Genomic DNA, 19,314 nt, shown 5'->3' with positions numbered 1-19,314 from the left:
GACTTTTAAAAACATCAATTTAGTCATTACTAATAACTAACATTTTATAGTTTATTGCTCACAAAATACTCTACAGGTTTTAGGCCAGGCGTGGTGGCTCACTCCTGTAATTCCAGCACTCCTGTAATATTAGGCCAAGGCAGGCAGACTGCTTGAGCTCAGAAATTCTAGACCATCCTGGGCAACATGGCAAAATTCCGTCTCTAGCAAAAATACAACAAAAAAAACAAAATTGCAGGGAGTGCCTGTGGTCCCAGCTACTCCTGAGGCTGATGTGATAGGACCACCTGAGCTTGGAGGCACAGACTGCAGAGCTGAGATTGCACCACTCCACTCCCACCTGGGTGATAGAACAAGCCCCCATTTCTAAACAAATAAATAAATAAATAGGTTTTTTGTTTGTTTGTTTGTTTTTTGAGGAGTCTTGCTCTGTCGCCCAGGCTGGAGTACAATGGCACGATCTCGGCTCACTGTAATCTCCACCTTCTGAGTTCAAGTGATTCTTGTGCCTCAGCCTCCCCAGTAGCTGAGATTACAGGCGTGCGCCACCAGGCCTGGCTAACTTTTTTGTATTTTTAGTAGAGACGGGGTTTCACCACGTTGGCCAGGCTGGTCTCGAACTCCTGACCTCAAATGATCTGCCTGCCTCAGCCTCCCAAAGTGCTGCTACCGTGCCTGGCCAATAAATAGTTTTTAATAGTGGCTGTATAGAGTAGAATTAATGGGAGTGGGGCCCAGGGCCTGCGTATGTTTGTAGGGTTTTTTCCAAATTATTTTACCTAGTTTTAAAACTCACCTAATATAAAACCTACTTGCTGGACCTCCTCCAGGTCTACAGCTTCATTATGAGGGATTTGAAGGAGTCCCAGGATTGATATAACTCAACTGAAACCCAACTGTCTTGAACCATGCACCCTGGGCAAGATCCCCACTGAGACAAAAACGGAGGTGCTTATTCCACTCCCCGGACCACAGGTCTTCCTGTCCTATGCTACTTACACCATGACACACCGATACCCACCCTCCCAAGCCCACACCATTTACCAGAATCATTCCTTCCACACCTGCCTCCCATCCTACCCTTCCTTCTCAGAAGTGTCATGTGTGCTTATGATCTGGCTCTCCATCCCATCATTTGCTATCTTCTAGGCTTCAAGGTCTATGCTGATTGCCTCACACATCCTTCCGGTGACCCTCACTGAACTACCTTTCTAACCACTAAAGACCTCTTTCTTCTTCCAACCCTAACACCTAGAACTCTGGCTCCTCATGTAGCACTGCTTAATTTTTGCTAGGTTCCTGTGAGGATTAAAGATGATATACGTAAAGTGCTTAATACACTGCCTGGTATGTGGTAGACGGTCAGGAAACAATATTCGTTATTTAATTTCTTGCTTCCTTGAATCTTCTGACACATCCAATGTGCGAAATCATTTGTCCTACTCTTTCCCACTGCTATTAATACAATGTAAGCCCCTAATGAAGAATCAGACATAAAAGGAAAAAAAAGAAACACACACACACACACACACACACGTTATTCTGGTCAGCCTTTTCAACCTGGTCAACATTTTCATCTCTAACTTCCAAATAACCACTTTTCCACTCTGTAACACAACGGTTCGTAGCCCTGTGTTAAAATTCTCTGGGTTGCTTTTAAAATATTGCTGAACCAGCTGCCCATCCCCAAGAGATTCTGGTTTAAACGGTCTGGGGTGGGGACCAAGCCTCAGTCACATTGTAAAAACTTTCCGGGAACGTCTGATGTTTAGCTAGGGTCCAAAGCCAAGCTCTAATCCATCCCTACCCAAACCCTTCAAAAATCACTTCACTGACGTCAGAACAACATCTGTCATACTAAATTTTACTGCATCTCAAGTTTTCCCAGGATCAACATCTTTTCGTTTTCCTCCTAAGAGGCGGAAGTCTTCTGCCTCTATTCCAAAAGCTAGCCCCTTAGGAGCACATTTTAATCCCAAATCTCTGATCTCTCCTGTGCCCTTTCATTAAGTCATCTCATCCCCACCCCCCTCGCCAAAATTCTTGTATCATCACATGCTTCCTCTCTTCTAATTTCCACAGTCTGTGAACACCAGGAACAAAGACCTCATTCGCTTCATCTCTATATATCAAGCACACAGCACAGTCCGAAGCTCTGGGTAGGCAAATCAAGAAAAGACTGTTTACTCTTGATTCATCCTGTCCATTATTTTCACCCTTGGTGAACTAGGTTCAACCCCAATCACTGCCAAGTTGTTCTCTGAAAATTCACCAACGACCCAATTCCCCGTTCTCAGCACGGTTGTGAATCACTGATAGGCTCTGGAAGAGTGGAGTTTCCTCATCTTCGTATTCCCAAGGTGCTTAGTGAGGTAGCTTCCACACAGCAATCAGCCATTAAAGGTCTGCCAACTTGAATAAGAAAGAAAATATGAACTGAGAGGAAAGAATAGATGGTCAGTCACTGCTGATCAGTAGGTCACGGATATTCCCTGAAATAAAAGTACCAAAAAGAAAATCTGGAGGCTGTTATCTCTGTCGTTCCCAGATTCCAGTTTCCACAGCAAACTGTTCATTTAAAAGAGAAGTTCAAATATCTCACCAAATTATCTTGGTCAAAGGCATGGAGAACGAGTATGGGGAGGGGGGCTCCCTTACCATAGGATAAAATCAAAAGCACTTAAAACACATTAGGCTTCAGCCCCAACCTTGGGCCAGGAGAGAGGCTGGTAACTTGCAGAATGCACCCCAAGAAACTCCTTCCCCGCCTTCTATTTTCTAGCGGCCCAAGTGACATGTGGAAAGGTCCGCACCCTGCGGGCCAACTGTGACTTGAAAACAGAGCCTCTGGGCACCCCAAAAGCGTGCGTGCAGTGCAAGTGCGGAGCAAGGCCACTTCAGCGCGGAGCTCCCAAGGCACTAAGCCCGGCGGCCGGGTCTTCCTGAACCTCCAGGCTGCACACGCCCGCCGGAAGCTGCAGCGCCCGGAGCCCAGCAGGGCGGCCGCCGGCTGCAGCCACAAACGCGTGGGGTGCAGGGACGCGCCACTGCGGGGAAAAGACACGAGGACGAACTGAGGAACCGAACCGGCAGAGACCACGAGAGGCCCCAGGCCGCCGCCGCGCGCGGGCCCGGAAGAGACGGTCACGTGACACCGACCTGCCGGTCCCACTGCTGCTTCACATGTACGCCGGCCACTGTGGCCGCCGTCAGCAGCACCGAGAGGCCCAACACCACCTTCGAGCTCCTCGACATCCCCGCGCTAGCCGCCGCGGCCTCTCTCACCCGCTCGCCCGAGGCGCAGAGGCCTACGCAGAGTGCGCGCCGCCGCCCGTTCGGCCCAGGCTCGACCCCTCGAGCGCAGAGCCCCAGCCGTCGCGTGCCGCCCGCCGCTGCCAGGCGCGAGCAATCGAGAGCCGAGCATAGAGCGGCGCCCCAACTCTGCGGACACTTGGCTTCACTAGGGGCCTCCTGCACACCCCGCAGGCGACAGCGTTAGACCACCCCCAATTCAAATTCTAGGAGTCCCGGCCCTAACTGGCCCCGGCACCTTACGAGGGTGGAGGGTAGGGGTTCCACGCCTCAGCCAGTTCAGTACCAACCTCACCCCGGGCGGGGTCTGGGTACCGTGCTGACCCCTCTCCCACAGACGTCCCTTCTGAGCGCCTGACTGATCCAGAAGCTTTGCTCAATACCGGCTTCACCTAAATGCAGCCCCTCATTGCTCCTTTGGCGGGGCAGGTGCCACCAGGAGACCGCCTCGTTGGGCAGCTTCAGAGGCGCGGGATTCCCATCCATGGAGTTTTTGCCTGAGGACCCATTATTAAACGCTGTAGTCGCAGTCACCTGGTTTCACCTTGACGCTGTGGGGCGACTGGTCAGGCTCGGATTATTATTATTATTATTTTGATACAGAGCCTCTCTGTATCGTCCAGGCTGGAGTGCAGTGGCGCTATCTCGGCTCACTGCAACCTTACAGGATTCAAGCGATTCTCCTGCCTCAGCCTCCCGAGGGGATTATAGGCGTGACCCACCGCGCCTGGCCCCATGTAAGCTTCGTGATCACTTTTACACCCAAGTTTCCGCACCAGTAGTACAGGATTCCTTATGCCCACATTACTAGGGAAATAAATGATAGAATGAAGGCTTGCGTTGGGAATAGTTAAGCAATTGTGCAAGACGCATTTTCACTTCTTCCTTGGGTAGAAAAGGCAAGGCGTCCCAGAAACTTTAAGTATCTGATAGAGCAGTCAATGAAGACGTGTTTATCATTCAATAATTCTTTCCCACTAGAATTCACAGAGAACTAGCTTCCTCCGGTGGACACGGCTATAGACAGTATTGATTAAGCCTCACCAGGGACTTTTACAACATTCATCACTGTTCATAGTGCTTTACTATTCCAGTCTCTTATGTGAGCGTAAATGGCATAAGGGGACTATTGCTCTTAAAGGTATCTTTAAAGACACCTTTTTCAAATGTCATTTTGTCCTCTGCATTTTTTGCAGCCTAGAGAGTATGTACCACTGAAATGGAAAATGGAGTTCTTGCTGTAATGAACTTTGGAGTGAGAAGAAATTCACTTCAGGGTGTATTTGCATATTTCTCTTAAAAAATTATATTAGACTTCTTTTTATTCGTGGTATATCCTAGATATTTTTCCCTGTAAATCAGTGAGCCTTCAACAGAGCTGTATGTCCTTAGAATGTCCATCAGGGAATTAGATCAATCACCTTTCGTTTTATTGTGACTAATTTTTCAACTCGTTTTCTTGAAATGTACTCTTTTTTTTTTCTTTGTCTTCAGGATACCAGAAGCAAAAAAAAAAAAAGTATTCTACTTTTAAGAAATCATTATTAACTGTGTCAAATAAAAAAGTGGGTTGGGGGACTTAAGGAGGGTCTTGCAAAAAAAAAAAAAAAAGGAGGTTTATCTGTTTAAATATTTATAAACCTAAGCAGTATGTTTTCCGTGATTATTGTCGCATAAACTACTGATTTGTAAGAGTGACTGCATATCATCAAACTGGGAAGCAATTTTTTTTTCTTTTTCTTTTCTTTACTTTTTTTCTTTTTAATTGAGACAGGGCATCGCTCTGTCTTCCAGGCTGGAGTGTTGTGGCGTGATCTCGCTGCAACCTTTGCCTCCCAGATTCGAGTGATTATTGTGTCTCAGCCTCTGGAATAGTTGGGATTACAGGCCTGAGCCACCACGCCCAGCTAATTTTTGTATCTTTAGTAGAGATGGGGTTTCACCGTGTTGGTCAGGCTGATCTAGAACTCCTGGCCTCAATGATCCACCTGCCTCAGCCTCCCAAAGAGCTGGCATTACAGGTGTGAGCCACCTTGCTGGCCATGAATACATTTTCAAAAAGAAAAGTTCAGACTTGCTGATCACCTCTTTTCTGGTGTTGATTACATTCATTCTTTCAACAAATCTTGAATGTGTCACAACAATGTATTCAAGGTACCCCTCCCTGCATTCCTCAAGCATGTCAGTGCCCGGAAGGAAAAGAGACTGGTATACAAAATTATCATAGCAAAAAAGGGGAGATAGTTGACAAGAAGTAAATGTTACATTTGTGTCCCCCCAAATTCCTATGTTGAAACCCTAATCCCCAAGGGAATCTATTTGGAGGTGGAGTGTTTGGGAAGTAATTAGGGTTAGATGAGATGATGAAAGTGGAGGCCCCATGATGGGATTAGTGCCCTTATAAGAAGAGAAAGAAACTAGTGCTCACTCTGCACCTTGTGAGGACACAGTTGGAAGACTGTTGTCTGCAAACCAGGAAGAGGGCCCTTGCCAGAACTCAATCATGCCAGTACCATGATCTTGAACTTTCCAGCCTCCAAAACTGTGAGAAATAAATTGTTGTTTAAACCATGTACTCTATGGTATTTTTGTTACAGCAGCCCAAACTGACTAAAACAGCAGTTAACTGTTTCCCAAAGTTAAGTGTGGGTGTGGGCCTACCCCAGCTGAGGAGAAGATTCCAGACTCAGTTCTCTGTCAGAAACTTCCAGCAACTCTCCTTCAGAAACTGAGTCCTGGTTGTCTTGAACTCCTCTCTCACTTCCTCTCTTTGCTGAATCATCACTAATGCCCAGTAAATGAAAAAGCCTTGCTTTGCCATTGATGACTCCTGGTGACAGGGACACCTGAAAAAATCCCAGATGTAAGTACAGGTAGGACTTCTAGTCCAAGGTAGAAGACAAAATTGAGGCCCTCTCCCACACAGCGAGAGTAAAAGCATCACTTCATGTTAGCAAACAGCACACTGAGGCGCAGGGCACATTTTAAAGCTGTTTATTATATCAAATTATTTCATCTTTGAGATAACCCTATGACGCAGATGCTGTTATTGTCTCCATTTTACAGGTGGGTGTGGAAATGGAAGCACATTTTGTAATGTGTCCACAGCTAGAAAGTTACAGAGCTAGGCAACCTAACTGGCTTTTGGTTTTGTTTTCAAAAGATTAAATTCGCTTGGTTTAATAAAAGTTTAAGACACATAACATGTCTTTAGTTAATAAATACAAGGGGAATGTGTATATATCTAGAATGTTCCAATTCCATATTTTAGCTACTTAGAAAAATGGGAGGAGATAGGGCAAGAAGGGAGAGACGTGACTAGACACACAGAGAGGGTAGAGGGATAAATAAAACCGAAACCCACAGAGGCAGCTGCCAGGTACGTTATGAGGTAGTAGTGTTCACCCTTGTGAACACGTGAACTTGAAAACAGAATTTCAAAGAGTTTGTCTCTCTGAAATCCTTTTTCAAGTCTTCCATTCCTCACTCTGAGCTGAGGAGCCGCTGTCACCCTCCAGCAAGATGTTATTGGAAGCGGGCCTCTGTGAGCAAAGTTCTGCAGTATAAAGTGGTGGGAAGTAAGGCTCTGCCTTCATGCAGCAGCTCATTTGCTGCTTGACTTGGGGACAGTCTCTTACTTTACTGGGCCTCAGTTTCCTCCTCTGTACTATTGAGATAATAACATGTCTTCTACCTCATTGGTGGTGAGAGGATTAGTTAATAGTATGGCTTTGCCAAAGTCAGCTGTGTGGCGATCATGCCTGCTGGAGCATTCCAGCCAGTGACCTCCAGTGGTCCCCTGTGAGTCCTAAGACCTGGACACTCTCAGTGACCCTGAGGGGTGGGGAGGGAAGAAGACAGGGGGAGGCGCAGAATCTTTGTCTTTAAATATTTGCAAAATGTCTGTTTGCAGCTGAGTGGGCCTTCTGGTGACGTCCCAGCTGACAGCAGCACTTCTAACAGTTCTTGCCCAAGCTGTGAATTAGAGCTTCATTGTTTCACAATACTTGGTGTGACTAAGTTCTTTTAGATTCAGAATTTACTTATATTATCAGGAGGAAAAAATGTCAATATTCTATTGCCATTACAAATAGAAGAAAAGAGCCGTCAGATCTTTCGAATACTATTTCAGCTGCTACAAATGTATGAATCGCTGTTTTTTTGTTTTTTTTAATGGCTTTAACTGACAATAGTATGTGTTGGCAAAGATGTGGAACAACTCTGCACTCCTGGTAGGAGTGTCAGCTGGAGTCATCTATACCCCATGATCTAGCAACTTCACCCCCATATGTATATCCAGCAGAACCGTATGCATATGTGCACAAAGAAACATGCGGAAGAGTGTTCACAGCCACGCAACCACAACAGGAAAAACTGGAAACTACCCAAATGTCCATCAGCAGGAGCATGGATGGCAAATTCTGATATTTTCATACAATAAAATCCTATACAGGCTTGAGAATGAACGAACTGTTGCCACACTAAGTGATGTTTAGAGCTGGTGGCCAGACTATATTATTTAAAGCTGGTAAATCAAGCATAGAGGTCTAAATATATATATATATATATATATATATATATATATATATATATTTTTTTTTTTTTTTTTTTTTTTTTTTTTTTTTGAGACGGAGTCTCGCTCTGTCGCCCAGGCTGGAGTGCAGTGGCTGGATCTTGGCTCACTGCAAGCTCCGCCTCCCGGGTTTACGCCATTCTCCTGCCTGAGCCTCCCGTGTAGCTGGGACTACAGGCGCCCGCTACCTCGCCCGGCTAGTTTTTTGTATTTTTTTAGTAGAGACAGGGTTTCACTGTGTTAGCCAGGATGGTCTTGATCTCCTGACCTCGTGATCCGCCCGTCTCGGCCTCCCAAAGTGCTGGGATTACAGGCTTGAGCCACCGCGCCCGGCCAGGTCTAAATATATTTAAAGGCATAAAAGTAAAGCTTAAAAACAATATAATCCCTAAGTTGAGTGGTATGAAGAGAGAATATATGCTGATTCCATCACGTTTATGGAAAGGAGTGAAAAAGGCTGGGCACGGTAGTTCGCACCTGTAATCCATGCACTTTGGGAGGCTGAGGCAGGTAGATCACTTGAGGTAGTAGTTCAAGACCAGCTGGGACAACATAGTGAAACCCTGTGTCTGCTAAAAATACAAAAATTAGCCAGGCGTGGTGGCATGCACCTACACTCCCAGTAACTCAGGAGGTGGAGGTGGGAGAATCACTTGAACCCAGGAGGCAGAAGTTGCAGTGAGCCGAGATCATGCCACTGCACTCCAGCCTGGATGAGAGTGAGATCCTGTCGAAAGGAAGAAAGGAAGGAAGGAAGGAAGGAAGGGAGGGAGGGAGGGAGGGAGGGAGGGAGGAGGGAGGGAGGGAGGGAAAGAAAGAAAAAGAGAAAGAAAGAGAGAGAGAAAGAGAGAAAGGAAGGAAGGAAGGAAGGAAAGAAGGAAAGAAGAAAGAAAAAAAGAAAGAAAGGAGTTAAAAAATACTCTCAGGAAGATCCTAGGAAAAAGTGCAAACTATGATAAGAGCATCTAACTGTATTGCAAACATAACATTGAAAGAAAGAAGCCAGGCACGAAAGAGTATTATTCATATAAATTCCACTTACAGAAGTCAGCGTGGTGGTTACCTTATTGGAAGAGAAGGAGCATTTGCTGGGAGAGGCATGAATGGGGTTTCTGGGATGCTGGTGCCATTCTGTTTCTTGATCTGGGTGCTAGTACTGGGTGTTTGTGAAAATTGGTTCAGTGGCACACCAAGGCTGTGTGGTTACACATACATGCATGATACACTTCTATACAGAATCTTACATACTATATGAACAGAAAAAAAAGACTTTTTTTGTTTCTTTTATTGTCTTTATTTCCTTTTGATTTTGTATTGTGCGTTTTTTCTTTTTCTTTCCATTGGTTCATAGCCGATAGCTTTACATTTTATCATCATTCCTTGTATCAAATAGCTTTTTTGCTGGGAACTGTGGTTCATGCCTGTAATCTAGGCACTTTGGGAGGCCAAGGCAGGCAGATCACTTGAGGTCAGGAGTTCAAGACCAGCCTGGCCAACGCGGCGAAACCCCATCTCTATTGAAAATACAAAAATTCGCCAGATGTGGCAATGCGTGCCTGTAATCCCAGCTACGGGAGGCTGAGGCAGGAAAACCGCTTGAACCCGAGAGTTGGAGGTTGCAGTGAGCCAACATCATGGCACTGCACTCTAGCTTGGGCGACAGAGTGAGACTCCATCTCAAAAAAAAAAAAAAAAAAATATTGATCAGGAACTATGTGCAGGAACAATGATCAGGAACTATTTTTAACATAAAACCTGTTATTTAAAAGAGTTAGACTCCAAGAAGAATGTTATCAGGAAATTTTATCCAAAGTTGACATTTAAATCTACCCCCAAGATTTGCTTTTTTCTTCTAATAATTATATGTCATTTTTTTTGTTTTTATTTTTCTTTTTTATAAGAATGCCATGTAAAGGAAATGTAAATAATTATTATCCATGAAGCTCCTTTTAGGATTATCCAAGCTCGCTCAAGTTGATCCCAGTGAGTTATACAAATATCCTTATTTTTATGTTTACCAAGGTGGGACGAAGCTTAGGAAGCATGGCTGATTTAACACAATTTGCTTGTAAGGTCGGAACATGGAACTTTGTGTATCGCTATATTCTAGTGTCTTGGTATCCTAAGATCACATCAGTTCCTGCCCCTCTCAGCTTTGGATTGACTTAGATGCGCCCAGAATGGCCACTGCTTTCCTGGAGAGGACAGTGGGTGCCTTGCCCTGCCATTGGCCTGCCTTCAGAGTGAACTTACCTCCAAAGACAAAAATATGAAGTTGACCACCTTAAAAACCTCTCAGTGGCTCCCCATGCCTACAGGATAAAGTCCCATACTCTTTAGGACAGCATACCACCCTGTCCTTCCCTTCAGAATCCTCTAAGCAAGAGACAACATCAAAAAAGAAGTACAGTTGGAAGTCAGGGCTTGGAGAAGAATCAACAAATGAAAACTAAGGGGAGGGAATGCAGTCATCTCCCTGTGTTTGAACAACGTGGTCACATAATCTTTGTTCCACCTTCACTCACATAAGGGTGGGGACTTGAAAAAAATGCCTTCCCTACTGAGTGTGTAATTTGGCTTATGTTATTTGGGCTTATGTTATTTGGCAGCTCTCATGGAAGAGCTGGGTTTCGAGTCACTTCTGTCTTAAAGAATAGTAAATCACTAGTACCCTAGCAGGAGGTATCAGTAGAAGGCACAGGTTTAAACTGGACTTGATGGTGGGCATGAATGTAATAGGTCAAGGCAGAGGCATCAGGCAATGATCAGAAGCTCGTAATCATTGGAGCTGAGAGAGAAGGAGGAGGCAGGGAGAATGAGGTTTGTTTGGGAAGAAGGTGGAGGGTGTCAGCTGAACTGGCACCAGTGACTGATAAATTTATCAGTCTCAGCACTAAATGATTACAGAAACATCACACCACAGGGCGCCCCATAAAGCACCATTATGACTATTTTAAATGCCAGCAAGAAGGCTTGCCTTGTGTATGGCCCTGTAGTGGGCTGTACAGGCAGACAAGGCAATGACATCCCACCTTCTTCAGGCTGAGGCTCTGAAGTCAGCATATAACGAAAAATCAGAAACAGTTAAAACCACCCTTGAAAACGTCTTGGGAAGGTGACATGTTGAAGAAAATAGATATTTTCTCAGGAACTCCAAAAGAGCCAGTTTTTCTTCCAGCACTGGGATTAATCACCATGAATTCAATGCAGTATCTATCTAACTAATCTGAAATTCTGCACAGGTTTGTCTCTTCTCTCCCATTCAGTAACTGATTCAATCATTCGTTTAGATCAGTGTGGACTGGTGGGTATTTATTTTGTACTTTGGGTTATAATCCAATATTACTTTATTTTGTTGCTCAGATGTCTCCAGCTTTGGCCGTTGGGAGATCTTTCAGCTCCTCTGCTTCTCTGACAGACCCTCATCAATGTGAATTTTCCTTGTTTAACACTTGTCTATTTTCTGGCACTGCACAATATTCTGGGTTAATCTTGTATATTTCCTGCCCAAGTCTCAGAATCTGCCATTTCTCCAAGAATCCAAGGTTCTTTTTATTGTAGAATATATTGGAATCCAAGATGTAGGTCCTGGCATGCTTGCTGCTACTGGGACTTTGTTTCTTTTGGGCCCTCTCAGCTGACAAAGCACAGAAATATATGCGTGTATACTTATCTGTGCATGTTACATATCTACAAATATTTCTGTATGTAATTACCTGAATCTATATTGACTAAAATGTGAGACATTGCTGATGTCTCCAACTCTAGTCCATTACCACATGGATTATTCTAACTTCCTTTGTTTATTGGTAAATTCCTACTCCATCAGTGAGGAATCAGGCTCCATCTTCCACCATCCACTTGTGCAATTGTTTGATTCCAGTATACATGTATAGCAGTCTCAGGATTGTTTACCTATAGCCTGTGGTAAACAACTTTACCTACTAGAGTACCATGTGTTTTGCAGTTCCTATTGCTTTTGGCTTTATAGACCTCATTTATTCCAAAGTTACCAAATCAGCACCTTTGCCTTCCACCCCTTCGGTGATATCATTTCATATGTTTGCAATACAGTTAGATGCTCTTATCATAGTTTGCACTTTTTCCTAGGATCTTCCTGAGAGTATTTTTTAACTCCTTTCTTTCTTTTTTTCTTTCTTCTTTCCTTCCTTCCTTCCTTTCTCTCTTTCTCTCTCTCTTTCTCTTTCTCTCTCTTTCTTTCTTTCCCTTCCTTCATTCCTTCCTTCCTTCCTTCCTTCCTTCCTTCCTTCCTTCCTTCCTTCCTTCCTTCCTTTCTTCCTTTCGACAGGATCTCACTCTCATCCAGGCTGGAGTGCAGTGGCATGATCTCGGCTCACTGCAACTTCTGCCTCCTGGGTTCAAGTGATTCTCCCACCTCAACCTCCTGAGTAACTGGGAGTGTAGGTGCATGCCACCACGCCTGGCTAATTTTTGTATTTTTAGCAGACACAGGGTTTCACTATGTTGTCCCAGCTGGTCTTGAACTACTACCTCAAGAGATCCACCTGCCTCAGCCTCCCAAAGTGCATGGATTACAGGTGCGAACCACCGTGCCCAGCCTTTTTCACTCCTTTCTATAAACGTGATGGAATCAGCATATATTCTCTCTTCATACCACTCAACTTAGGGATTATATTGTTTTTAAGCTTTACTTTTATGCCTTTAAATATATTTAGACCTCTATGCTTGATTTACCAGCTTTAAATAATATAGTCTGGCCACCAGCTCTAAACATTCAGGAAACCAGCTGTATTAGTTTGTTCCGACGTTGCTGTAAAGAACTAACTGAGCCTGGGTAGTTTATAAAGAAAAGAGGTTTAATTGACTTACAGTTCCACAGGCTGTACAGGAAGCATGATTGGGGAGGCTTCAGGAAACTTACAATCATGGCAGAAGGTGAAGGAGAAGCAAGTACATCTTCACATGGCTGGCAGCAGAGAGAGAGAGAGAGAAAGGGGAAGTGTTACACACTTTCAAACAACCAGATTTTGTGAGAACTCTACTATGAAGCAGCACTTGGGGGGTGGTGCTAAACCATTAGAAACCACCCCCGTGATCAAATTACCTCTCACGAGGCTCCACCTCCAACACTGGGGACTACAATTCAACATGATATTTGGGTAGGGACACAGAGCCAAACTATATCACCAGCATACTTGACCTATCTCCTATCTTCTGCTTTTTCTCATTCAGCTTTTGTTGGTTATATCACTCCTTCACTGTCAGAGTTTATAACATACACATTTTGCTCTTTTTTTTTTTTTTTTGAGACACAGTCTCGCTCTGTCACCCAGGCTGGAGTGCAGTGGCTCAATCTCGACTTACTGCAACCTCCATCTCCCAGGTTCAAGTGATTCTCCTGCCTCAGTCTCCCAAGTAGCTGAGATTACAGGTGCACCACCATGCCCAACTAATTTTTGTATTTTTAGTAGAGGTGGGCTTTCTCCACATTGGCCAGGCTGGTCTCGAACTCCTGACCTCATGTGATCTACCCACCTCAGCCTCCCAAAGTGCTGGGATTACAGGTGTGAGCCACCACGCCTGGCCTACATTTTGTTCTTTAACCATAATTGCCATGTTTGTTTTCATCTTAGTTGCATCTTTAAATGGATTTGATGGTCATCGCCAGTCCCTTTGTGTCTTTTCTCCATTTACCCTCTATTAGAATCTTTTAAAAAGTGTTGTAGAAACTATATTTCCTGAATTCTTGCACATTAAAAAACATGTTTGTGTTGCCTTGTCTCTGAAGTACAGTTCAGCTGAGTAAAAATTTCCTGGGTCACAGTTTCTTTGCATGAAGACTATATAGACTTTTCCCATCTGTCCTCAAATATCAAATATAGCTGTGGCAACTTGGAGGCCAGTCTAATTTTCTCCTTTTAGTTAATTACTTTGCATAGTCGCTTAAAGCATACTTTCTTTATCTTTGAAGTCCAATAACATTACAAGAATATATTTTTGAGTCAATTTTCCTTGGACATGAGGTACCCATTCAATTTTTAGACTCATACTTTTAACTCTGGAAAAATTTTAAAATTACATCTGTAAATACATTTTCTGTTCTATTCAAATTTCTCCTTCAGGAACATGAATTATGTGCATATTGGATCTCCCGTGCCTGCCTGTCACGTTTATCACTTTCTGTCTAATCCTTTTTAAACTTTGGTCATTTCCATTTCATTTGCCTTCCTTTCTCTATTCTAATCGATAGGTCTATCTTACTTCAATGGTGTCTATTCTACCCTGGAAAAGTACACTTGGAAATAATTTTTTAAATGCTTTTTTGAAATTCTACTTATTTACCCAATGCTTTTAACTCATAGTTCATCTTTTTAAAATTGTGTAAAATACACATAGCATAAAATTTACTGTGTTAACCATGTTTAAGTGTACAATTCAGGGGCATTAAGTACACTCACACTGTTGTGCAACCAGCACCACTATTCATCTCCATAACTTTTTCATCTATCCAAACAGAAACTGTGTCCATTAAAACGTAATTCCCTATTCTCCCTCCCTCTAGCCCCCTGGTAAGCGCTATTCTACTTTCTGCCTATACGAATTTCCCTATGTTAGGTGCCTCATGTAAGTGGAATTATGCAATATTTGTCCTTTTCTTGTGTGACTTATTTCACTTAACAATAACACCTTTGAGGTTCATTCATGTTGTAGCACATGTCAGAACTTCTTTCCTCTCTAAGGCTTAATAATATTCCATTGTATGTATATACGACATTTTGTTCATCCATTCATCTGCTGATGGATATTTGAGATGTTTATACCTTTTGGCAATTGTGAATAATGCTGCTGTGAATGTTGGTGTGCCAGATTCTGATCCCTGCTTTCAATTTTTTCAGATATACAGACAGTTCCAGTTATGATGGCTCGACTTATGATTTTTCCAGTTTACAGTGGTGTGGAAGTGATAGACACTCAGTATGCTTCTCAACTTATGATGGGGTTGTGTCCAGATAAATCCATCATAAGTTGAAAATATCAAAAGTCAAAAACTCTGGCCGGGCACGGTGGCTCATGCCTGTAATCCTAACACTTTGGAGGCGGAGGCAGGCAAATCACCTGAGGTCAGGAGTTCGAGACCAGCCCCGCCAACATGGTGAAACCCCGTCTCCATTAAAAATACAAAAATTAGCCAGGCATGGTGGAACATGCCTATAATCCGAGCTACCCAGGAGGCTGAGGCAGGAGAATCTCTGGAACCTGGGAGATGGAGGTTGCAGTGAGCCGAGATTGCGCCACTGCACTCCATCCTGGGTGACAGAGCGAGACTGTCTCAGGAAAACAAAACAAAGTCCAGGTGCAGTGGCTCACGCCTGTAATCCCAACACTTTGGGTGCCATAGGCGGGCAGATCACTTGAGATCAGGGGTTTGAGACCAGCCTGGTCAACATGGTGAAACCCCGTCTCTGGTAAAAATACAAAAATTAGCCAGTCATGGTGGCACACACTTGTAATTCCAGCTGTGTAGGAACCTGAGGCAGGAGAATCACTTGAACCCGGGAGGTGGAAGTTGCAGTGAGCCGAGATCACACCACTGCACTCCAGCCTGGGTGACAGAGTGAGCCAAAAACTCATTTTCAATTTATGATATTGTCAACTTTTTTTCCTCTATGAGTTCACTGGGATGTAAACCCGGGAGTGGAATTGCTAGATCATAGGGAAATTCCACATCTAACTTTTTAAGGAACTGCCATCCTGTTTTCCACAGAGGGTGTATCATTTTACATTCCCACCGGCAAGGCACAAGGGTTCTAATTTCTAGACATCCTTGCTGACATGGTTTGGGTCTGTGTCTCTGCCCAAATCTCATGTCTAATTGTAATCCCCAGTGTTGGAGGTGGGGCTTGGTGGGAGGTCATTGGATTACTGGGGTGGAGTTCTCATGAATGGCTTAGCACCATCCCCACTTGGTACTGTATAGTGAGTAAGTTCTCATGAAATCTGGTTGTCTAAAAGTGTGTAGCGCCTGTAATCCCAGCACTTTGGGAGGCCGAGACGGGCGGATCACGAAGTCAGGAGATCGAGACCATCCTGGCTAACACGGTGAAACCCCGTCTCTACTAAAAAATACAAAAAACTAGCCGGGCGAAGTGGCGGGAGCCTGTAGTCCCAGCTACTTGGGAGGCTGAGGCAGGAGAATGGCGTAAACCCGGGAGGCGGAGCTTGCAGTGAGCTGAGATCCCGCCACTGCACTCCAGCCTGGGCAACAGAGCGAGACTCCGTCTCCAAAAAAAAAAAAAAAAAGTGTGTAGCGCCACCTCACTTCCTCTCTTCCTCCTGCTCCAGCCATGAAAGACTTGCTTGCTTCCCCTTCACCTTCTGTCATGATTGTGAGTTTCCTGAGGCCTCCCCAGAAGCAGATGCTGCTGTGCTTCCTGTACAGCCTGCAGAACCATGAGCCAATTAAACCTCTTTTCTTCATAAATTACCCAGTCTCAGGTATTTATTTATAGCAGTGCAAGAACGGACTAATACACTTGCCAACACTATTTTCTTTTTCTTTCATCTTCCTTTTTGTATAATAGTAGTCATGCCAACAAGTGTGAAATGGTATCACATTGAGGTTTTTATTTGCATTTCCCTAATGATTAGTGGATGTTGAACATCTTTTCATGTGCTTATTGGCCATTCATATATCTTATTTAGAGAATGTTTGAGTCTTTCACTCTTTTTTTTTTTGAGGCAGAGTTTTGTCTTGTTGCCCAGGCTGGAGTGCAATGGCATGATCTTGGCTCACTGCAACCCACGCCTCCCAGGTTCAAACGATTCTCCTGCCTCAGTCTCCCGAGTAGCTTGGATTATAGGCATGCACCACCACACCTGGCTAATTTTGTATTTTTAGTAGAGACAGGGTTTCTCCATGTTGGTCAGGCTGGTCTCAAACTCCCGACCTCAGGTGATCTGCCCACCTTGGCCTCCCAAATTCCTGGGATTACAGGTGTCAGCCACTGCACAAGGCCTTTTGCTTTTTGAATTGAATTGTTTGATTTTTTGTTGTTGAGTTGTAGGCATTCTTTATATATTCTGGATATTAATCTCTTATCAGATATATGACTTGCAAATATTTTTTCCCATCATGTAGGTTGCATTTTCACTCTCCTGATAAAGTCCTTATGTATACAAAAGGTTTTAATTTTGATAAAGTCCAATTTATTTGTTTTTTCTGTTTATTGCCTGTGCTTTTGGTGTCATACTGAAGAAATTATTGTCAAATTGAATGTCATGAGGCTTTTTCTTCTAACAGTTTTCTTCTAACAGTTTTATAACTTTAACTCTTTGTTTAGGTCTTTGATCCACTTTGAGTTAGTTTGTGTATATTGTATAAGGTAAGGACCAACTTCAATCTTTTGCATTTAGATATACAGTTTTCCCCCCCAAAATTTGAAAAGACTGTCCTTTCCCAATTGAATGATCTTAGCACCCTTGTTGAAAATCAATATATAGGTTTATTTCTACACTTTATTGTTCTGTAGTGGCCTATATGTCTGTCCTTATGCCAGTCAGAACCACACTGTTTTGATTACTACAGCTTTGTAGTAAGTTTTGCAACAAAAAAGCATGAGTCCTCCAACTTTGTTCTTTTTAAGATTGTTTTGTAAGCCGGGCATGATGGCTGACTCCTGTAATCTCAGCACTTTGGGAGGCTGAGGTGGATGGACCACTTGAGGTCAGGAATTTGAGACCAGCCTGACCAACATGGTCTGTCTCTACAAAACTACAAAAATTAGCCAGGCATGGTGGTGCTTGCCTGTAGTCCCAGCTACCCAGGGGGCTGAGGCATGAGAATCGCTTGAAACCAGGACGCAGAGGTTGTAGTAAGCCAAGATCAGGCCATTGTACTCCAGCTTAGGCAACAGAAAGAGACTCCATCTCAAAAAATAATAATAAATAATAAAAATAAAAAAAGATTGTTTTGGCAATTAAGGGTCACTTGATATTCCCTATGAATTTTATAATGGGTTTCATTTTTATGAAAAAAATCATGTTGGATTTTGATGGCGATTATGCAGAATGTAGATAGCTTTGGGTGATATTGTCATGTTGTCAATATTAAGTCTTCCATTCTATGAATTAGAGGTGACTTTGCATTTAATAATGTCTTTTTAAATTTCTTTCAGAAACGTTGTATAGTTTTCTATGTAAAGTATTTTGCTTCTTGTGTTACTTTGTAAATATTCTATTATTTTTGATGCTGTCGTAAGTAGAATTTTTTTTTTTTTGAGATGGCGTATCGCTCTGTCACCCAGGCTGGACTGCAGTGGCGTGATCTCGGCTCACTGAAATCTCTGCCTCTTGGGTTCAAGGGATTCTCCTGCCTCAGCATTCCGAGTAGCTGGGATTACAGGTGTGCACCACCATGTCTGGCTAATTTTTGTATTTTTAGTAGAGACAGGGTTTCACCATGTTGCCCAGGCTGGTCTCCAACTCCTGACCTCAAGTGATTCTCCCACCTCGGCCTCCCAGAGTGTTGGGATTACAGGTGTGAGCCATCGTGGCTGGCCCCAAATGGGTTGTTTAGCTCTAAAAGTTTCTTTTAATGAAACCAACCTTTAGGGTTTTCTACATAGAAGATCAAGCAATCTGCAAACAGAAATGATTTCATTTCTTCCTTTCCAATTGGAGGCCTCTTTTCTTTTTTTTTTTGAGGTGGAGTTTTGCCCTGTCGCCCAGGCTGGAGTGCAATAGCATGATCTCGGCTCGCTGCAACCTCCACCTCCCGAGTTCAAATGATTCTCCTGCCTCAGCTTCCAGAGTAGCTAGGATTACAGGTGACCATCACCATGCCCAGCTAATTTTTGTATTTTTAGTAGAGACGGGGTTTCACCACATTGGCCAGGCTGGTCTCAACTCCTGACCTCGTGATCCACCCGCCTCAGCCTCCCCAAGTGCTGGGATAACAGGTGTGAGCCACCAAGCCCTGCCAGACGCCTCATTTATTTTCCTTGCCTAATTGCTCTGGCTAGAACTTCCAATACTGTGTTAAATAGAAGTAACAAAAGTGTGGCTGGGGACAGTGGCTTACGCCCTCTAATCCCAGCACTTTGGGAGTCCAAGGCAGGTAGATCATTTGAGGTCAGGAGTTCGAGATCAGCCTGGCCAACAGGGTGAAACCCCATCTCTACTGAAAATACAAAAATTAGCTGGGTGTGGCGATGCAGCCTATGATCCTGGTTACTGAGGAGGCTGAGTCGGGAGAATCACTTGAACACGGGAGGCGGAGGTTGCAGTTCCAAGATTGCACCACTACACTCCAGCCTGGGCAACAGCAGAGTTTGACTCTTTTAAGTCAAAAAAAAAAAAAAAAAAGAAAGAAAGAAAGAAAGAAAGAAAGAAAGAAAGAAAGAAAGAAAGAAAGAAAGAAAGAAAGAAAGAAAGAAGGAAGGAAGGAA

General features: G+C 43.7%; 1 protein-coding gene across 8 annotated transcripts in view; it reads right to left on the bottom strand.

Moving 5' to 3' along the window:
• The window catches only part of LOC126929204 (protein PET117 homolog, mitochondrial), a 549,430-nt gene that overhangs the window by 1,922 nt on the left and 528,194 nt on the right, over window positions 1–19,314 (bottom strand). For 6 of the 8 annotated variants that reach the window (XM_050745419.1, XM_050745416.1, XM_050745420.1 and 3 more), the window contains exon 2: window positions 3,160–3,300. In XM_050745419.1, coding sequence (XP_050601376.1) covers window positions 3,160–3,255 — 96 coding nt within the window. In that variant the 5' untranslated portion in view covers window positions 3,256–3,300. Of the gene's footprint in view, window positions 1–3,159; window positions 3,307–19,314 lie in introns of all 8 variants that reach the window. The other 2 variants (XM_050745412.1, XM_050745415.1) reach the window with 1 other exon arrangement.

This window comes from Macaca thibetana, chromosome 10 (assembly GCF_024542745.1).
Source record: "Macaca thibetana thibetana isolate TM-01 chromosome 10, ASM2454274v1, whole genome shotgun sequence".
NCBI classification, from domain to species: domain Eukaryota; kingdom Metazoa; phylum Chordata; class Mammalia; order Primates; family Cercopithecidae; genus Macaca; species Macaca thibetana.
Note: the sequence above shows the minus strand (reverse complement) of the source record. Positions and strands in the feature narration are given on the sequence as shown.